The 20448-nt window shown below is 53.3% G+C and overlaps 2 protein-coding genes and 1 non-coding gene across 3 annotated transcripts; all 3 read right to left on the bottom strand.

The window, feature by feature from the left end:
- Positions 1–116: 116 nt before the first annotated feature.
- Positions 117–2003, bottom strand: Grcc10 (gene rich cluster, C10 gene). Its single transcript, NM_013535.2, has 3 exons — positions 1854–2003; positions 1453–1629; positions 117–347 (listed from the first exon to the last, which is right to left on the bottom strand). Exons 1-3 carry the CDS (start codon positions 1903–1905, stop codon positions 196–198), a joined length of 381 nt encoding a protein of 126 aa, NP_038563.1. The 5' UTR covers positions 1906–2003; the 3' UTR covers positions 117–195.
- Positions 2004–2158: 155 nt separating this feature from the next.
- Positions 2159–2220, bottom strand: Rnu7 (U7 small nuclear RNA). Its single transcript, NR_024201.3, has one exon. It is a non-coding gene; the product is annotated as a U7 small nuclear RNA (small nuclear RNA).
- Positions 2221–3477: 1257 nt separating this feature from the next.
- On the bottom strand, positions 3478–17421 carry Atn1 (atrophin 1). Its single transcript, NM_007881.4, has 10 exons — positions 17230–17421; positions 10681–10855; positions 10396–10533; positions 10170–10283; positions 6954–8923; positions 6573–6795; positions 5654–6350; positions 4682–4825; positions 4164–4344; positions 3478–4039 (listed from the first exon to the last, which is right to left on the bottom strand). Exons 2-10 carry the CDS (start codon positions 10705–10707, stop codon positions 4006–4008), a joined length of 3528 nt encoding a protein of 1175 aa, NP_031907.2. The 5' UTR covers positions 10708–10855; positions 17230–17421; the 3' UTR covers positions 3478–4005.
- Positions 17422–20448: the final 3027 nt, after the last annotated feature.

Genomic DNA, 20448 nt, shown 5'->3' on the forward strand with positions numbered 1-20448 from the left:
GAGCAGGGTTGGTCCCAGCGAAGAGGATAGAAAGGGTCTAAAGGAGGGGAAAGGCTAGAGGCGGCTGGGTGGCAACAAGAGGGGGTAATCAGGACTACAAATGACTGACACAAAGGTTTAGTCACAAGTACATTTATTATCCTCTGGAACACAAGGGCCGCCTCCACAGCAGCAGCACACATACGAGAACCAATCTCAGGAGGCTGCCACACTGCTTCCAGAAGCAGGCCCATGGGGCGGCAGTGTCATGGGTGGCAGGAACAGGGCCTTCAGCTTGCCTGACAGGCTGGCAATCTCGGGATCCTGGGCTTCATAAGACTTGACCAGGCGGGCAAACTTAAGGACACCTGCAATCAGAAGCAAGTCAAGCCACACTGCTGGGGACCAGTGTGTGGAGGCAGCCAAGGGGGCTCCCTAGAGCAGAAGATCTCCTTTCGTCAGGCAGCCATCTGCAATAGAGGACAATTCACCCCCATGTCCTGCATGGCTTCAACCAACCCCGCCCCGGTTTTCACTAGGCACAACTGGATGCAATATAAAAAAGCCCTAAAACAGCTGGGCCTGCCCTTAATCCCAGCACTCGGGAGGCAGAGGTAGGTGGGTCTCTTGAGTTCGAGGCCTGCCTGGTCTACAGATTGAGTTCCAAGATAGCCAGGGCTACACAGAGAAACCCTGTCTCAAACAAACAAACAAAAAATTAAAAAGCATTATGTTTTCAGTCTCGGGTGAACCACGTTCAGCAGCTTAGCCTCAAGCAGCCTGATTTGAAAGAGACTCCCTGGTAGTCCTGGCTAGCTAACAAACAAACAAACAAACAAACAAACACAAAATTAATAAACAACTGTCCTTGGGAAGAGAGGGCTCAACCTGCCACACCAAACCTATTAGCCAAAAGGCAGACAAGAAAGAGTTCAGGTACACGAGAGAGTTCAGGTTAGAGCTGGGCCCAGTGACTCAAGCCTGTCACTTACTCAAAAGGCTGAGAAAGGTGGGTCTCTGGTTCAAGGCCATTCTGGGCAACTTACTGCGATCCTGACTCGGGGAGAGCTGGGAAGTTCGAGGGCCATGGAGAAACACTTGCCTATGTAGGGCTTTGGACTCTAGAGCCAGAACTTTTGTTTGGTGGGTTTTTGTTTTTTCAAGACAGGGTTTTCTTTGTATAGCCATGGCTACCCTGGAACTCCTCACCCTACATACCAGGCTGGCCTTGAACTCAGAGACCTGCCTGCCTCTGCTTCTCAAATGCTGGGATGAAAGGCCACTGTGGCCATGCCTGGCTTCAAGAGCCATAACTTTTCAGGCGGGGCTTAAGTCTAGTCCCTGAACTGTGAGTGGCAATGTTTGATGTGACTGCCGCCCTGTGGCGAGAAAAAGATCGATCGGGGGGGGGGGGGGGCATCATCATGCGTCCCACCCCCAGTCCATTCCTTTGCCAAGCCCTGTGGGACCCACCTTCCCCGTCGCAGCTGAAGCCATAGGCTTTAATAACCTCTTGTTGGATCTGTGTGGCTACGGGCAGCACAAATTGCAGCATCTTGCCCATATCGTTGCACGCATTGTCTCTAGCCTCGTCCATGCGCACGGCATTCTCTGGGGCCGAGAACGCTTGAATCACCTCCGCCAGGACCACTGCGAGACGGAAGCATCCCAGAGAGGTCCGCGGAGGACGGCGGGCGAGCCCAGAGGAGGGAAGAGGCAGGGAATTAGTGGGCCGAGGCCTGCAAGCAACCCGATAAGCTTGTCCTCCCAACCCTTCGCCCTAATGGGCAAGGGCCCCACTTGGAGAGGCAAAGAATAGTATCGCGCCCTCCCCCCAGAAGACGGCCCACACCCAGACTAGGCTCTTTCCTCACCCTTGGCCTGCTCCGCGCTCAGGGCCGCGGGCTGAGCCGAGGCGGACGCCATAGAACGCCACTCGGTGCTTGAGTAGTGGGAACACAGAAGAGATCCGGAGAACCCTGCAGCCAGCCACCTCCCCCACGGATGCAGGCCAGAGGAGGCAGAAAGGAAGCGGGACCGCACGAGGCGGAAGTCTCAGAGCGTGGCTCTAGCACATACGCGTTTCCTAGGAAACCAGAGAAGGATCAAAGCCCCTCTCACACACCGGGGAGCGGGGAAGAGAACTGTTTTGCTTTCATTGTAGACCAGTGAAATTGGGAGGGGTTTTCCGACCGAAGTCAGAAAACCTGCTAGACAAATTCTAAAAGAGCTGTAACACTTGCGGAAGTGCGTCTGTAGCGAGCCAGGGAAGGACATCAACTCCACTTTCGATGAGGGTGAGATCAAGGTGCCATTTCCACACCCCTCCACTGATATGTGAATCACAAAGCACAGTTCCTTATTCGGTTCGATAAACAATATTCTAAAAGACTATTAAAACCGCTCGTTTCTTGAGTTTGTGACCGCTTGTAAAGGCTATGCAAATGAGTCAGTGCTGATTGGCTGAAAACAGCCAATCACAGCTCCTATGTTGTTAAAAAAAAAAAAAGAGCTTCGCGAGATTAAAGGCTTGGAGCTAAAGCCGAAGTGAATCGGACTTAAGTAGTGGCAGGCGATGTGGCCCGATGTCTTGTAGTCTCATCCTTACAAGTTCCCCACACTGCAAAGACTCTGGAACATCAGGCCCGACCGGGCATAGCGCCACATTTCTGTGATACCAGCACAAAAGCTGAGAAGTTCAAGGCCAGCTTGGGCTCCATGGCCCTGCTTCATTAAAAATAGAGGGGTTGCAAAGATGGCTCACCCTGCTTGGCAATTCCTAACTGCCCTAACTCCAAGCTACAGGGACCCAACAGCTTCTGGTCTCTTTTGAGGCCTTGCATTCATAAGCGCAGACATGAGCTCATACACCTAACTATTAGTAAATCTTTTACAAATACTAATCTTATTGGCCTCCATGTTATACACCTTTAACTGTTTCAAATCATAAACTATGCTGAGAAGGGATTCAGATCTCTGAAACTGTCTCTGGAGCACTCTGGTGGCACATTATGTCAGTGATGTACTTCCAAGGGCTGAGTAGGTCTTAGATTTGCTTATGCTTGCTGTGCGCCTATTCTTGCTCTGAACGGCCTCAGGAGCCTGAACTCCCCAATCTAAAGGTCTAGGACAGGGCACCCCATAAGTATAGCTGAGCATCCAAGATCAAGAAGAGCCTTGTCAGGTTAAAGAGATGGCTCAGGGGGTTAAGAGCACAGACTGCTCTTCCAGGTGTCCTGAGTTCAATTCCCAGCAACCACTTGGTGGCTCACAACCATCTGTAATGGGATTTGATATTCTCTTCTGGTATGCATGAAGACTCTTGTAAAATAAATGAGTAATAAAAAAGAGCCTTGTCCAACTCCTAAGTTTCCATAAGAAAACCCCATTCATCCCTTCCCACTTCCCCTACAACAACCAGACCTCTCTCCCTACCCACCCCAACACCCTACCCACTGCAACCACCCTCCCCCAAATAAAAAACACGTCACAGACATATTCCTGGGGAACTGTGAGGATGTTTTTGTTTGGTTGGTTTTGGTCAGGATGTTTTTTAAAGAGCATCATATAGATATTTATATATATAAATTATTAATGTGGGACGGGTAAGGGCACATATCGCCGAGGGAGGGGGTGCACACACAGGGATGGGGCGGGGCAGCACACAATGCTACGCAAAACAGCCACATCTAACAGATGAAAAAAATCACACCAATGGGTTAGGGGAGGGGCAGTGGCCACCAAGGATTCGGCATAGAGGAGAAGAAAAGCAGGGGATAGGAGGAGGGACCTGGTCCAAGATACTGTGCACTTTCTGCCCCCACCCTTGCCACTTCCCACCTCTGCACACAACCCCGGGCCCTGACCTTGTCTGTCCCTTCTTCCCTCCCTCCCTCTACCCAGCTGCAGGAGCTCTGCAAGCGGGCAGCACCCTCTCCTCGGCTGGGGGTGGGGTGGGGTCAAAAGGTTGGGGTGGTCCTCCAAGGTCTGGATGAAGGAGCAGTGGGTGCTGTCTGGATCGCAGCTCTACAGCGGCTTGTCACTCTCCTTCTTCAGGTGACTAGATAAGAGGCAATGCAGAGATGAGACTGAGAAAGGGGGCTTCCCCTCCCAAGGGCTCGGTGTCCTGTTGGACCATGCCCAGAACCCACTTCCCCTTGTGCTCTGGGGGCAACCTGGAGTACCTGTAGTAGTCTTCCTGGGCAGGTAGTGGCACGCTGTGCAATGGGTGATGAGCATGTAGCCACTGCTGCTGTTCCAGCGCCAAGCGCTGCAGCTCAGCTGACTGCGCGTGCATGGCCTGCAGCTGATGAGCCGCTGACATTGGAGCAGAAAGGGAGGCCGGCAGGTCCCGGTAAGGGGCAGCTGTGAGAAGAAGGCACAGGAGTAAATGACTGCTGGATGGGGACAGTCAGCCAACGTTCCAGACAGACAGAGGAAGCTGAGGCTAAAATGCAAAGTTACAGCACCTAGCCTATGCTCTATCTGTCGGCCTGTGGTGGAACGGAACGAGCCCTAGCTCTTGAGGCTCCTTTAGAAGGGAACGAGCCCTAGCTCTTGAGGCTCCTTTAGAAGGGCCTCAGGTCTCCGTTTCTATCTTAGCTGCTCACATCTCTCTCCAAACTCCATTTGGCCCTTCTACCCCCCCGAGTTCCTCTGTTCTGGTCTTCCCTCACGTACGCCTCCCCTCCTCCATCCTTACCAAAAAGCTGGTGACGAAGAACTTCGTTCTCGTGCAGAGGGTGAGGAAGAAGGGGGTTGGGGAGGGTCCCAGCTGGGTAGGGGATCCGGGTAAGGTGAGACCCTGAGGCCAGGGGGTCAATGAGAGGGTGCACCGAGGCAGAGGCTGGAGGGCAGAGAAGAGGAAGGTGTCACCAGGAGGCAGGGTTGGGGACAACTATGCACTGGGGTGGAGGGATCTAGCTTGTGAAGAGACAGACACAAGGATCCAAAGCAGAACCAAGGTGGGAGAGAGGAGCTAGACCCTCTGAGATGACAGAGCAGCTGGAGAAGAGACACGGAAGACTGAAGACAGGATATTACAGAGCAGAGAAGCAAAGAAAAGACTGGACTCCTCAGAAAAGATGAAGGGTAAGTTTAGGAAACACTTCTTTCTTAAGTTTAAGAAATGTATCAGGGAGAACTATTAGGAGCTGGTGTGAACATGAGCAGACTGTGATGCCTAAAAATGCCCGGAGTTGAATTGCTTAAGGCCAGCCGGGCAGTGTTCTGGGCTATAAACTACAGTATATAAAACAGTATATAAGCTCATTATTGCCTATGGCTAAGTTTCATGGACTTCCCTAAAAAGTTCTAAATCTACAGATGGGCAGAAATACAGAAGACTCCGAGATGTAAGGAAAAGGAGACGCTGACACCAAACAAGCTCTGTATACAGAGAAACAAGCACATCGATGTGTGAAGGGCACGGAGAGGGTATGAACATAAGAAAGGAAGGTGGTTCTTCCAAAGGCTCCATGTTGATCTGTTATCAAGGATAGAGGGGCTGGGCTACGAGCAGGTACGAGACAGTGTGAAGACGAGCAGGTACGAGACAGTGTGACGGGAAGCCAAGGAAGCAAACACTAGAACGGCAATCTCAGGAGATGGGAGTTCTGGCCAGAAGAAGGGAAGAACGTTATTTCACACTTCCAAGTAGGAAACAGGGTCTTACCTGCGTGGATAGCATCCTGCTGGTGCAGGTGAAGGTGAGAGTGGATGTGGGAGTGCTGGTGGTGATGGGGAGTCACGTTGAGCATCTGCAGCCGGGCTAGTGGATCATTGCCCAGGGCTGCCACCCTTTCTGCATGCTGCCTTTCAGCTGCCAACCGCTCAGCATAAGACATGTCAGGACGCAAGGCTGGCCCAGCTGCCAGCGCTAGCCGTTCTCGTTCCAGGGGCCCCAGGCTCGGATGAAAAGGGAAAGGATGCAGGCCAGGTGGCCCGGGCTGTAGAGCCAGGCCCCCGTGTCGGGGGAAGGGATCCAGGCCTGGCCCGGGAACCCCATGTAGGGGTTCCAGCTCACTAGGTTTCACCTCAAAGCCAGGCTTGAGCCGGTCACGGAGGTCACGTTCACGGGCTTCCCGCTCCCGTTCTCGGGCAGCTGGGTCGCTGCTGTACAGGGCTGGGACATTGTAACCCAGAAGCCCCGGGTCCACTGCCCCCAAGGGCACATAGAATGGGTGGTTGCGATTGCCAGGAGACATGACATGAGGTCGGGCGTATTCACTGAGAGTGCGCAAGGCCGGAGTATCAGGACCCAGGTAAGGGGGCACTGTAGCCACAGCGCTGCCAGGCTCAAAGGGAGGCCGATGGGGCACTGGACCCAGAGATGGGCACTCCACTGGAGCACGGCCCTCCTGGGCCAGTTTCTGTAGAAATCAGACAGAAAATGGAGTCAAAATAACAGACATGGGCACAGTTACCCGCCCCAGGCTGCCCATCGGTCTCAGCAGTCCATTGCACCCTCCCCCAGCCTGGAAACCTGAGCTTTTCCGGGCTGCGGCGGCTCCTCCCGTCCACCAGGTGGCGGAGCGACCGGCGGCGTACGCCGGGGCCCGGGAGAGGCGCGGCGCACCTTGTGACGCACTCACCACACTGCGCTCCAGCTCGCGCTCTTTCTCGCGCTCGCGCTCCTTTTCGCGTTCCCGCTCGCGCTCGCGCTCTTTCTCCTCGCGCGCGCGCTGCTCGGCCTCGCGCCGCACTTTCTCCACCAGGTCCGCGCGCTTCTTGGCCAGCTTGGAGCCCTCCAGCGGCACGAAGTACAGGTCGCTGCGCGCGCACGAGTTGAAGCCGCGGTCCAAGTGCTTATTGAACCTGCCGGGCGGGCGCGGACCTGTGAGCCTCAAAGGCAGCCAGTCCCCACCAGTTTGTCGCTCGCTAATCCCGGCAGCACGCCGGCCACGAACGCAGAGCCCCCTCCGTCTGCACCTTACAGACCCACCCTCCCCCAAGCCCACCCCAGGGCGGCTCACCTGGCTGACTGGCTGGCATGGCTGGGCACGTCCACCACCTTGGGAGGGGGCGAGGGGCTGCGGGCCGGAGGCACCGGACTCTCGGGAGGTTCATACTCTTCCGCCGGCTCCTGTTTGATCTGCGTGGCGGTCAGGGGCGGCCCTGTAGTCGGGGCCGCAGGTGGCGGAGGCAGAGATGACAAACTTGAAGGCCCCGCGGGTGGCAGGGGCCCCGGCCCCACGGTCGGTGAACCTGGTTTGAAGGTCCCTGGGCCTGCTGGCGGAGAGGTGCCTCGATAGCCGGGTGGGGTCCCTGTTCTGAAGGAGGGTGGTGACCCCGGTTTGTATCCAGGCGGGGTGGCTGTCTTGTAGGACCCTGGGGATGGGGCTCTCTTGCTGTACTGAGGGGGCCCAGGTGGCGAAGCTGTTTTGTAGCCTGCTGGCGAGGAAGCCACGGTGGCGATGACAGTGGAAAGGGTAGCTGAGGAGGTGGTGACTGGAGGGACTGGTGGGAAGGGGTAGGATGCTCCTTGGGGGCCCTGGGATGAAGAGGGGTGTGAACATGAATAGGAGGCTTGAGAGGAAGACCCGGAAGAGTTGGAAGAAGAAACTGGGGGACCATTGGGACCTGCTTGGTTATAGGACACCTGGCCATGAGGTGGAGGCAGGTGTGCTGGCCCTGGGGGGTAGGGCCTTAAAGACCCCAGGGAGGGTGACATGTTGTAAGGGTGTGCATGATGGGAGTTACTGCTCTCTAGAGGGTGAGGATACGCTCCGGGTGGAGGGGGCCCAGAGTTTCCATGATGATGTTGTTGCTGTGGCTGCTGCTGGTGATGGTGATGTGTAGGGGCTGCTGGGTGGGCTGTAGATTGACCCCCAGTAGGAGGGAAAGGGCCTGGATGGGTGTTGTTGTTGGCCAAGAGGCGGCCATAGGGAGGAGGAGGAGGTGGACCCTGGCTCCACACAGCTTGGGATGGGAGAGAAGGCTGGGTGTACTTGGGTGGCTGATTAGAGACAGACATACTAGTTGGTGGGGGGAAGGAATGAGGATAACTGGGCAGGGCCTGGGAAGCAGGGTACTGGGAGGCAGAGGAGGAGGAGGAACTAGAAGAGGCTGCGGCAGAGCTACTGGAGGATGAATATGGATATCGCATTGGAGGCCCAGGGGCAGAGGAAGAAGCTGGGGGCAAAGGGTGGGGAGAAGGGGCCAGGGTTGGACCCTTCTCTGGGCCAGGAGGAAGTCCACTCATGCCCTGCCCCATGGCATGGGGAGAGGGCAGATGCCCAGGGATTGGCTGAGCCCCCATGCCAGGAGGAGAGGCTGAGGCATTGTTGAGGGGTCTCAGGGCAGGTGGAGGAGGCAGGTTTGGTGTCACATGGGGGAAAGAAGCTGGTGGTGGTGCAGAAGGTAAGCTCCCACCACCCACTGGAGCACTGGGTGGCTTTGCTGGAGGAGCACCACTGGCCCCAGAACTTGATATTGGAATTGGGGTAGTGGGTGGGGGGTGTTGCTTGCCTCCGCTAGGGGCACCCACTGAGGAGGCAGCGGCTCCCCCTTTGGGACCCATGGGGGGTCCAGATAAAACACCTCCACTAGCATTCCCAGGGTAGAGCTGTGGGTGTGTGGGAGGAGCTCCAGGTGGTGGGCCCTGGAATAATCTCGATGTGGGGGGCTCCATCGGAGCATGATATCCAGTAGGCGGCACAGAAGGATGAGGTTCAAAGCCAGACTCTGGCTGTCGGGGAGTGCTGTCTGGTGGTGGAGGGGAAGGAGGGAAGAGTGGAGGTGGGTGGTAGGGGCGGGCGGGGCCCTGGGACAGGCCAGAGGATGAGTCCGAGTCATTTTCCACGCTGCCCGGGCTGTAGATGCTGGGGGATGTGCTTCGGTTGTCCTGGTCTATATCTCTAGGGTCGCTGCTGCCGTCATCGTTAATGCTGCGCCCATCCAAGCTGTCCAGATCCGAGGGAGACTGCGGGCGAGGGAGCTCCTGCTGTCAGGGAAAATGGCTGGATTTCCTCTTTTCCTTCCCCGCTTCCCAGTTATTTCCTCCTCCTCCTCTCAGGACTGCTGTGCCGCAGTGTGATGTGATGGGGAGGCTCGCTCAAGGCGCCCGTCACCTAGTACCTCCTTCTCCCACATCTCGGCTGCTCCCTAATAGTCAGTGTATTTCCTTCCTTGTCCTAGACCTTCAGGCAGTCCCTTCACAGCTGACTGCAGACCCTCGCTACCTCATGTGCACCCTCTCATCTCAGGTATTCTTTGGCTATCTACAAATGATTGGTCTATCTGTCTCTTTCTCTCCTTCTCTCTCTCTCTTTTTTTGGGGGTTTTTCGAGACAGGGTTTCTCTGTATAGCCCTGGCTGTCCTGACACTCTGTAGGCCAGGCTGGCCTTGAACTCAGAAATCTGCCTGCTTCTGCCTCCCGAGTGCTGGGATGTGTGTGCCACCACACCCGGCTCTCTCTCTCCTCAAGATTTGTTTTTATTTTATGTGCATTGGTGTTTTACCTGCATGTATGACTGCATGAGGGTGTTGGATTCCCTAGGAACTGGAGCTACATACAGTTGTGAGCCACCATGTGTGTATTAGGAATTGAACCCAGGTCCTCTAGAACAGCAGCCAGTGTGCCCAACTGAAGAACCATTTCTCCAAGTGCCCCCTCACCTTCTATTTTAAAGACTGTGAGCTGGGCGTGGTGGGGCACGCCTTTAATCCCAGCACTTAGGAGGCAGAGGCAGGCGGATTTCTGACTTCGAAGCCAGGCTGGTCTACAGAATGAGTTCCAGGACAGCCAGGGCCACACAAAGAAACCTTGTCTCAAAAAACCAACCCCACCCCTCAGAAAAATCATGGTTATCCTGTGATATATGGTGATTTGGATATCAGCCTCTGTCTTTCTTTGTTTTGTTTTGTTTTTCAAGACAGGGTTTCTCTATATAGCTCTGGCTGTCCTGGAACTCACTTTGTAGACCAGGCTGGCCTTGAACTCAGAAATCCACCTGCCTCTACCTCCCAAATGCTGGGATTAAAGGCGTGTGCCACCACTGCCTGGCTAACACATACTGTTCTTACTAAAGTTTCAAGAGCTCTCCACTGTATTATAGGCAGGACCACTCAAATAGGTAATGGGACAGGATTTTTTATCTAAGCAGAGAGCAAGCGGGAATGGTGCTCAAGAGAAGTTTGCAGAAAGAACAGTCAGAACACAGGGCACAACGGCTGCAAGGTCTCTCACCTCGGTTTTGGTCTTTTTGGGCGCACTGGTCTCCTCGCTCTCACTCTCTGAGATCTCCTCGCTCCGGCCCTGCTTGCTGGCCTTTGGGGCAGAGGGCTCCTCTATCCGGGCCTTCTGTTAGAGAGAACATTTCTTCTATCTCAAGTCTCTGCCGGACCTCAACCCCACCCCAAACACCCCTCAGCTGCGGTGCTGTGCATCCTGAGGGGACCAGAGGACAGAATACCTTGGCTGTCTGCCTGGACTTCTCAGCTTTGCCATCACTGCTGGATGTGCTGACCCCTCCAGGGGAGGCCCGGCCCCTTGATCTCAGCTCTTCCCGGGGCCCGGGGGCCTCTTTCTTCCGTCCACTCCTCATTGACATCTGAGAGCGGGATGGTACAGGTAATGTTTTCACAGGGCCCTAACTTTAGGCTCTATGCTGCCTGTGTTCTCCGCTCCAAGCCCTTCCTCCTGGCTTCCCCGCCCCTGCCCTTGGTCTGCCATACCGCTTAGGATAGTTTCTACTCACCGAGTCTTTATTCTGTCGTGTCTTCATTCTTCAGGCTGTGGAGACCCCATTCTCCTCTGCCTGGGCAGCTGAATACAGAAACGAGTCTGCTGTACCCCAAGCTCCCCACAGCTGTGGCCTGGGAAGCTGGCAGCAGTTGTAGGCACGTGGTACTTGCAGGGTGTTTTCAGTGAATCTGTTAGGGAAAAACATCAGCGTCTTCATATCGTAACAGAAACAGTGGGGCCGAGTAACCAGCGTGAGTTGGGAGGCTGGGACTTGCTCCACAGGCTACATCAGCTAAGGGAAGGAAATTCTTACAGTATCATCTCTTTCATATCTAAGGAACGCAGAATATCCAGAGGTACCTATGAGCCCCAACCTAACAAACAGCAGGACTTTACCCTCCACAAGCCCTAAAGAGTATTTGTGGCCACCATGGTGTGGTGGCAGATGCCTGTAATGCCAGCACTCAGAAGACTGTATCATGGGCATCACACACTCAAGGCCAGCCTAAACTAAACAGCAAACTCCTGTCTAAAAGCCAAAACAAAACATTTGTCTACTCATGAGTTCCAGAGCCTTCCAAATTCCAATGAAGCACAAAGAAATGAGATTCAAGCGCTGGTTTACTGAGTATCTCCTGTGTCAAGCCCTTTACATACAATTTCAGTAACATCTCCAACATACTCTAAAGTGGGCATAAGCAAGGGAACTGAGGCTCAAAGACCGACAATGACCTGCCCCACCTTCCAAAGGGAAGAACAATGACCCTACAACGAAGCCAGAGCCAAGCCCTCCGCAATCCGACTTCAAAGGCCACGCTTGCTCTTCTAAACTTTCCTCAGAAGTAGGGGAGAATTCTAAGAAGACCTAGATCAGTCACACAGATAAGAATCTTTTCACATCAGATGATGTCAGAAGAACGTCCCATCTACAATACCGAGCAACACAGCCTCACCAACATCAACTCCAAATCTGGGCATCTTCAAAACTGCAGAACCTTTTAGACAGCCTCAAGATCTGGTAGTTGGCCTTTTCCACTTAGACGGTTTTTGTCCATACATTTAGCCAAACTGGCCTAACAGTATTTGGGAAGAAAAATTCCAGAAAGTTCCAAACAAAATTTGAATCTGCTACATGGCCACCACCTTGCTCCACCTTTAAGAATGAATGATATGCTGGGTGTGGTGGCACACTCCTTTAACCCCAGCACTCGGGAGGTAGAGGCAGGCGGATTTCTGAGTTCGAGGCCAGCCTGGTCTAGAGTGAGTTCCAGGACAGCCAGGGCTACACAGAGGAAACCCTGTCTCGAACAACAACAACAAAAAGAATGAATGATATGTGGGTCCAAGTTGCTGTAATGTCCCACCTTTTCACAAACCCTAAGTCCCTCTCCAGTGTCTGCCATTCAGCCACTCTTCACCTACTATGCATGGTATGTCTACAACGGTTTGCAACCTCAGCTTTGAAGGCGTCAACTTTATCAAACATTTACATGGTATTGGTTACTATACATGATCTACAGATGATCTAAAGAACATGGAAGAGTGTGTGCAGGCATATATAGACACTGGGACTTGAGTATGTGTTCATTTTGGTGTGTGTGTAATATACTAGAACAAATCTCCCAGATATCAAGGGATGACTAGATTGGTGTTTCCTGTGCTTAAAGGATGTCAAAACATTCACATTATCCACACTCAAAATATACTGATTGACTGAGGGGAGAGGTGTGCAGATGCTATGATGTGTGGAGGTCAGAGGTCAACTTGTAAGAGTCAGTTCTCCCCTCTCACCCCGTGGGACCCAGGGGTCAAACTCCAGTTGTCAGACTTTATGGCAAGTGCCTTTACCCAGTGAGCCATCTCACCAGCCCAACTCAATTTTTTGAGACAGAGTTTCTCTGTATAGACCAAGCTGTCCTCCAACTCAAGAGATCCACCTGCCTCTGTCAGTGCTAGGATTAAAGACATGCTCCACCACAGCCTAGCCCAACTCAAAATATTTTATTTTATTTTTTAAAGATTTATTTTATTTATGAGTACACTGTAGCTGTCTTCAGACACACCAGAAGAAGGCATCAGATCCCATTACAGACGGGGTCATGAGCCACCATGTGATTGCTGGGAATTGAACTCAGGACCTCTGGAAGAGCAGTCAGTGCTCTTAACCACTGAGCCATCTCTCCAGCCCTCAAAATATTTTAAAACTACAAAGAGACAAAGTGTCAGTGAACATAGAATGCAGATTTACAGATTTGAAGCCTGTACTCTCACTCGGCACCAACAGCCTATCTATCTGTATCTAGCAGTACAAATACGGATATCATCATCTGTGTCTCCACAGCCAGCCATTCTCATCTGTACTTCAGCCTCCACTCCCCCAGTGCTGGGATTACAGGCTTACCTGGTGTTGAGCACTGAGCCAGGGCCTCAAGAGTGCCAGGCTAGCACACTGAACTGTATTTCTAGTTGCTAAGAGCCAAACTACTTCATAATACTACCCATAATTTTTTTGAGTTTAATTTTCTATGTATCAACGTTTGCCTGAATGTATGTGTGCCATGTGTGTGCCTGGTTCCTGTGGGGGTCAGAAAAGGACAGCAGATTCATTGGAAGTAGAGTTAGGATGTGTGCACTATCATGTGGGTGCTGAGGACAAAACCTGCATCCTCTGACTGAGCAACAAGTGCTCTAAACAACTGAGCCACCTCTCCGGTCCCCTCTCACTCTACTCTCTCTCTCTATCTTTACCTCCTTCTCTGAAACATATAGACCAAGCTGGGCTTGAACTCACAGATATCTGCTTGCCTCTGCCTCCTGAGAGCAGGAGTGTGCACTACCAAGCCCCAGCCTGTAAGATATTTTAAGAGTGAAAAATGCTATTGTCATAGTTTTCCTTTTTATACTTTCTCCTGATGTCATGTACAGACATACGGGGTCTTGCCCATATCTGAGACAGAATCACCCTATGCACCTTATGCAGGCTACAAATGCAGAATCTTCCATCTCAGGCTCGGCAGGAGCGCCTCACCCAGTCAAGTGTACTGTTGTCAAACCACGTGAATGTCAGTAGATCTTTTTGGTTGTTATTGTTTTGTGTTTTTGAGACAGGGTCTCAAGTGCTGAAATTACTGGCATACCCTGGGCTAAGCAGGTTTTTTTAATTAGCTGGGAACCTTGGAAAGAACAGACTCAGTTTACCCACTCATTCTGAATTGGCAGGTACAGGTTAATGACATTTTTACATGTACTTTCTCTAAGGAACACAAGGTGATTACTCTTTGTCCATCACCCCTGGGCCATACTGAGGCAGGCAATGAGGAACCAGTGAGTCTAACCTTTCCAGGAAACTTAACTACTTATTCCTAAGGGGGCACAAAATGGATGGGACAGAGCCCCAAGTCCAAACTTTCAACTGATGCTTTGCCCTGCAAACTAGTGTACTTCAACTATAGCTACAATTACACTTTCTAGATAGTTTGTGGATTGGTTTTTAACAGAGTATGCATTACCAGACACGGGACGCATTCCTGAAATCCAGCACTTGAGAGGTGAAGGCAGGACCAGCCACTCTCGGCAAATAGCAAGTTCAAAGCCAGTCTAAGTTTCATGAAATCCTCTCAACACATAAAACTACAGATGGAAAAACAAGAGGATGGAGAAGAAGCAAATGTCCAAAGAACAGTACTGAACAGAAGAGAGTACGGTAACAAGGATAACAGAGATGACCACCTGTGGCTAGTTTCCTTATCAGGACCCCTAGAGCCTAGTGACAGTCTCCTCTCATCACAGAGCCTGGTCACCAAGCTAGTTTGGATCCTAAAAGACCCAAAAGGTCAAAAATTACAACAAAATTTGTTGGAGAACAGAGCAATCACCTTCTTACCTTTTTTAGTCAGCTGAAATCTGAAAGAAAAACAGTCTTCAATGGGGAAGAAGTTCCTGGGATCGGCAGAAGAAGGAATGGAACTGGGAAGAGGTTGGGGTCAGATCGTAGGTTAAGTCTAACACAGGTACAGTGGGACTCTAAAACCAACTGGCCACGTGGCGCTTCATCTTGCCTGTCTAACACTTAGACACTTAGAAGGCTGTCTCTGTCTAACACTTAGAAGCACCTACCATGTACAACAACACACATTTGCCCTCATCACCTTATGGCAAAAAGAAAGCAAGGAAGACCAAAACTTGGAAGGCAGGGAAATAAGAAATCAGAAAAGAGTCCATGGGTAGGCAGAGGGAAGAAAACTAAGAGAAGTGGGTGTGGGTCAGAGGTGAGATTCCGAGAAGGCCTGGGTTAGATCCCCAGCACCTTATAAAACAGGGTGTGGTCCAGGCCTGCAATCTCAGGACTGCAAATAGAGGGAAACTCAAGGTCATTTCCTTAGGCAGTGAGTTCAAGGACAGTTTTGGCTAAAAGCCCATCTCAAAAACAACAAACAGAGATTACTACTAAAACCAATGACCTGAGTTGGACCATGGAACCCACATGGTAGAAGAGAACCAACTCAAGTCACGCTCTGACCTGCACATGTGCACTGTAGCACACACACAAAATAAATACATACGTATAATTAAATTTTTAAAAAGTAAGGAGCAAATATGACAGGAATGTCAGAAAATGACCATGTCACAGACTTCCTGGGAAGAGCTTACAAGATGTATTCCAGGATCACCAACCACCCCAAATCCATTCTAGACCTGCCACATTAACAATCAGGTGAAAATGACCAAGACATCCATAAAGCACAGAGGAGCAGATAATGCAGCCTGGTTAGAACCCAGGTCTGTTGCAGGAACTAGAGGCCATCTCATCACACCAAGAAGGTGAAGCGCAAAGACAAGAGAAGTGACTTGCCCAAGGTCACAGAGGGACATCGGTCTCCCAGCCCCCATTCCAGAGCATCCTGCTCTGCTCTAACCTCTCTCATAGCCATCGCCCCTGGGCCACCCTCACCCAGACAGGCATGGAGAGCTACGCTACATTTGTAGGTTCAGAAAAAAAGGCCAAAGATCAGTTGAATGAAAGGGTCACCCTGAGAACTGACAAAGAAGGAAGAGAGACCCAAAGAGGAATTCAAGGAGATAAAGTAGTTTAAAGAGTCAACCATTTATAAGACAATAAGAGTGGTAGAGGCCGACAGAAATTGCCCGCGGTGATGTAACTTGGTTGTTTTTTTTTTATTTTGTTTTTGGTTCTGGAGCTCAAACCCAGGGCCTATTGTATGCATGCTAGGAAATAACACTGCTACTGAGCTACCCCCAGCCCAAGACAATATAGTTTGAACAACAACATTTTCATCTTCGCACCATACCCAGGTAGAGGCTTGCAGGAATGACCTGCAAGCAACAGGGTTACTTGTTCCAATAGACTTCTGGAGGAGAAGGGATGCCTCCTTAGGAAACCCTACTTGGGGCAACACCAGAAACATCTCCCGGAGACCCACCAAGGACAAAGCTACAGGCTGAGAGAGGCCCAATCTACATACTGAATCCCCACCTATTGGACTTCCCACTGTCTCACTACCATGGCAACAAAATGGATAAAAAAAAAAAGTGCCCCCCAAGAGACCATCCCAGGGGTCCATCTGGCAGCCACTATTACCACCTTAGTTGCCAGAGCAACTCCAACCTTTCAGGAAAGGGAGCTTTAGGGTAACCTACCCCAGGCACAAAGAGATCTCTGAGATCAAGGCAGTAAGGAAGTCCTCCTATGGGACAGCCAATGCTCTGGGGGTGAGGGTGGAGGTCACAATTCCTTGGAATGCCTATATGATTGCCCAATCTTCTCTTCTTTCCCATCCTCCCAACCTTCCCAATTCTCCCTTCAGTATCCCTGCCTTTCTTATTCGTGTTAGGAGGACTCACACTACCAAGACTCAGTGCCCCCCCTTCACGAAGTAACTAGGTCTGGGATTAGGAAAACGGGGTCAGAGGTGACCAGGATTGGGGGAAAGAAAACTGAGTCACAAAAGATATGGCCTTCCCATTTCCACCCCAAAAAACGTCGGTCTTCTCAAAGCTGGGCCTCTCCCGGTTCATCTCCATTCCCCCCAGGTTCAATCCCCCGTCTCGGCAGCTACAACCCTCATTTTACCACCTACCACACCCCTTTCCCTGTTCCCAAGACCCGCAACCTGGAAACCCGGTGCTGGGCCTGTGGGGTTACTGGAGCCTTCACGCCCCACCTCGCTGCCATCTCTCCGATCCGTCCTGCCTTCTCCGCGAACCACCCGCACAGCATCCCCCGGTTTACCTCCGCCAAGTCTCCACCTCGGCGTTCCTCCCCTTTAGGCTCTGGTCCTGGCGACGCTCGGCCCCGTCAGCCCTCCTCCCAAAACCCTCCTCCCCCCACCTCCCGAGCTCGCGACTCCCAGGCCCGCGTCCCTCCTCCGGGCGGCCCCACCCCCTGAGTCCCCAGCCTCGGGCCCGGTCGTGCCCGCAATGAGGGAACGCGACCGGGAAAATAACAAATGGAGGCGGCGGCGGGAGGGGGGACCGGGAGGGGTGGGGGCGGGGAGCCGCGGGCCGGAACGGGGCGGCCCGGGCCGGCGGCAGCGGACCTTACCTGCGAGCAGCTCGGGACGGCTGGCTGGCTGCGAGTGCGGTCGGGCTCCGGCGCCTCCCGGGGACGGCGGCGGCCACTCCCCGCCCCTCCTTACAGCGCGGCTTCAGTCGCTGCCGCGGCGGCGGCGGCGGCGGCCCCGGCCCCCCCGGAGGGCGGCCCCCATGCCCGGCTCCCCGCGCAGCCCCGATCGGCTTCTCGCGCTCCTCGCCCGCCCTCCCGCCCGGAACGCGCCGCCCGCGCCCGCCCCCGCCGCACCGCCCGCCTCCGCCCGCACTCGCGGTCCCGGCGAGGCCCGCGACCCCCGACCCTCCCGCCGCTGGTGCCGCGCGCCCCTAGCCCGCCCCGAGGCCTGCCACCCCGAAACGCGTCCTGGCCCGAGGCCCCGGTCGGGCGCGGGGCTGCGGGCGGACGGACAGGCTGGGCGGCGCGTCCGGCGACTCGCACAGGAAAGCGGACGGCGGAGGGAGGGCGCTCGGGAGAGGGGGATGGGAGCAGGGAGGAAGAGGGAGAAGGAGGGAGCGCGGAGGAACGGAGGAGAGAGAGGGGCCCGGAGGAGACGCGAGGGAGGGAGCGCGCGGCAGTCGGGGGGCGGAGGATCGGGGAAGGGGAGGCGCCGGGCGAGTTGGCCGAAGCCGGCCGGGGCGCAGAGAGAGAGGGCCTCGCTGCGCAGAGCGTGGGGAGCTCGCGGGCCCCGCGCGGGAGAGGGCTGGGTGGGAGGGGCTGTGGACTGCGAAGGCAGACCTGGGGAGGCTGGAGAAGTTTGGGGACAAGAGGGGCTGTGGCAGGGGTGAAGTAGGTGGAGTTTGGGGAATTATGAAGTAGAGATTTGGATAATGGGACTGTATTGGAAAGATGGAGAGGAAGGGCCAGAAGTAGAGGCTGGAGGGGTTTAGGAGCTATTTTGGAGAGCCTACGATGGAAGTTTGTGGACCTGGGCGGGAAAGGATGAAGACGTACTAGGAGAATGGTGTTTCTGGAAGAGATAAGCGTTTAAGGCAGTGATTGGTGTTGAGAAGAATGCAAACCACAAGAATTTGGGAATGATGAAGGAAAGCTGGAGGCAAGTCCGGAGATCCCTCTGTGGGAGAGAAGGCATGAGAAGTCTCAGAAGAGGGGTGGAGGGCAGAGGATGCCTATTCTAGAGGGAGACTGGGGTGGGCTGGGTTGGTAAACATGAATGTGGGGACTTCCAATCGAACTAAGAACTATTTCCTTTGGCAAATAAAGTGGAGGAGAATGAATTAGAGAGGTCTGGAAGGAAACACAAGATAAATAGGGCTTTTGTGGCAACGTGGTGGGAGGGCCAGTGATGGGAAAAGAGAGGAGCTAGAGACGGAGGGAGAACCCTGGAGGAGTGACAGACTGGGGTCCAGGCCCTAGTGTGGAAGAGGTAACTAAGAGGTGGCACTTCACTTTTGGGCCCTTCATTTTCTCGAGGTTCCTGAACTAGACCTTCTCAAGTCTGAAGTCATTACTAGTAGCATCTTTGGTCATGGTCACAGAAGGGATGAAGTGGGGGATTAGGTGGAAAGGACCTACATACATTTTAGGGTGCCCAGGTTCCCCATAACAATTGTAATATGGAAGTAGTCCCCAGCACAGACTACAGCATGCTCCTCCCAACTCTTCTCCAGTCAGCGTGCCAGCCATGCCCAACCTACAGCCATGAAGTCAGCACCCCCATCACTCCAGTGGTGCCTTCTTCTGGGCTCCTTCTCTGGCCCCAAACCAGCAGCAACATCTCTCAGGACAAAGGACACTAGAGACAGGGTGATTTTTGGCAGCTGAAATTGGGAAGGCTAGAGAAAGGGAGGGAGGCAGGCTGGGAGCCCGGAAGAGCTGGAGCTGGAGTCTGGATTGGGAGCCCTTAGTAGTTCACCAGATTTGGAGGTGGGGGTAGAGAGCTTGTAGGGGGCCAGCCTAGCTCAGACCTAGTGGGTGGAGTGGGGGACACTGAGTGGGCAAACTGCCTTTGTGGAAGGGAGGAGAACGGCTAGCCTAGTAGCCACCCAGTAGGTCTTACACCACCATTCCTTAGGCCAGATTCAGCCAAGCTCTTGAACTTACCCAAAAGCTCTACACAGATTCCAAAGCACTAGGGAGACCAAGCAAGAATGCTTGGCTCCTCTAGGAACAAATATCCCATCACCCCACTGTGAAGTCCCTTGCCTCTGCAGGGCCTCACTTTACCCCCATACCCATTTGCTTGTCCCCTTCCAGGGCCTCCCAGAGACCAGGTCCTCTCCTGTGTACCCTTCACGTCTTTTTCTCTGTGCTCTAAGATAGACCTAGTTCCTTCCCTGTACCAACTAATTTTGCTCTGAGACTCCTCCTCCCTCCCCCCTCTCCCCATAGCATTTCCTCTCTTTCCTTTAGTTTCCCACTAGGCCTGGCCTAGGACCTTTCCAATCCTTTCCAGACTCAACCTCTACCCTTGTTTAGCCGCTAAGGCAACAGCCAAGATGGTAACTTATCTAAGCCTAAAAGAAAAATGTAGGCCTAGGGAAGGACAAGGCATGGAACTAGGAAAAGAAGCCAGCACTACACCTTCCAGTTCCTCTGGTACCCAAGACCAGGCTCACAGCTCAGCTGCTGGGAGCATTAAATATACACCCCACCCCTATCCTTCACCCCAGCTCCCTCTCTGGCCCCAGCCCCCTACAATCACCTGGTCTCCAGGCAATGGCACAAAAGGAAAGTAGAGAGGGGCCTTGGAGGCCCAAGCAGAGCTAGCTGTAACCCAATCCAACCTGGTACCAGAAGGGGGCTGGGAATGTTGTCAGAAAAAGGCACCTAGCTAGGATGGAGGAAAGAAAAGACAAGGGTTAGGAATGGTGGCTACAGCCACAATAGCCCTGACCAAAGCCTAGGAGTTTCTGAGAGAGCAGCCCCAGAGAAGTGTAGCGAGCCCCCGGGGCCATATAGGGGTGCTGGAAGGGGGAAAAAAAACGAGGAGCTTACATAGGAATTCAAGGGCACAGGGAAGGAGAGGGAGCAAGAAGTTCTTTGAACTGAAAATAGCTGGGGGATACAAGAAGATGGGTGGGGAGATGTGGCTCCTGGCTTCACCAGTGCAAGTTTCTGTTAGCCCTAAAGGGAGAAGGAAGTCTGAGGGAGCCTGGGACCAGAACTTGGGAGGATCCGCGGGAGGAGGGCAGAGGGTGCAACCTTGAAATTCTTCCCACCCCAACCTCACCTTGGCGTCTAGTAAGGTGTCCT

The sequence above is a fragment of the Mus musculus genome, chromosome 6 (assembly GCF_000001635.26).
Source record: "Mus musculus strain C57BL/6J chromosome 6, GRCm38.p6 C57BL/6J".
NCBI lineage: Eukaryota > Metazoa > Chordata > Mammalia > Rodentia > Muridae > Mus > Mus musculus.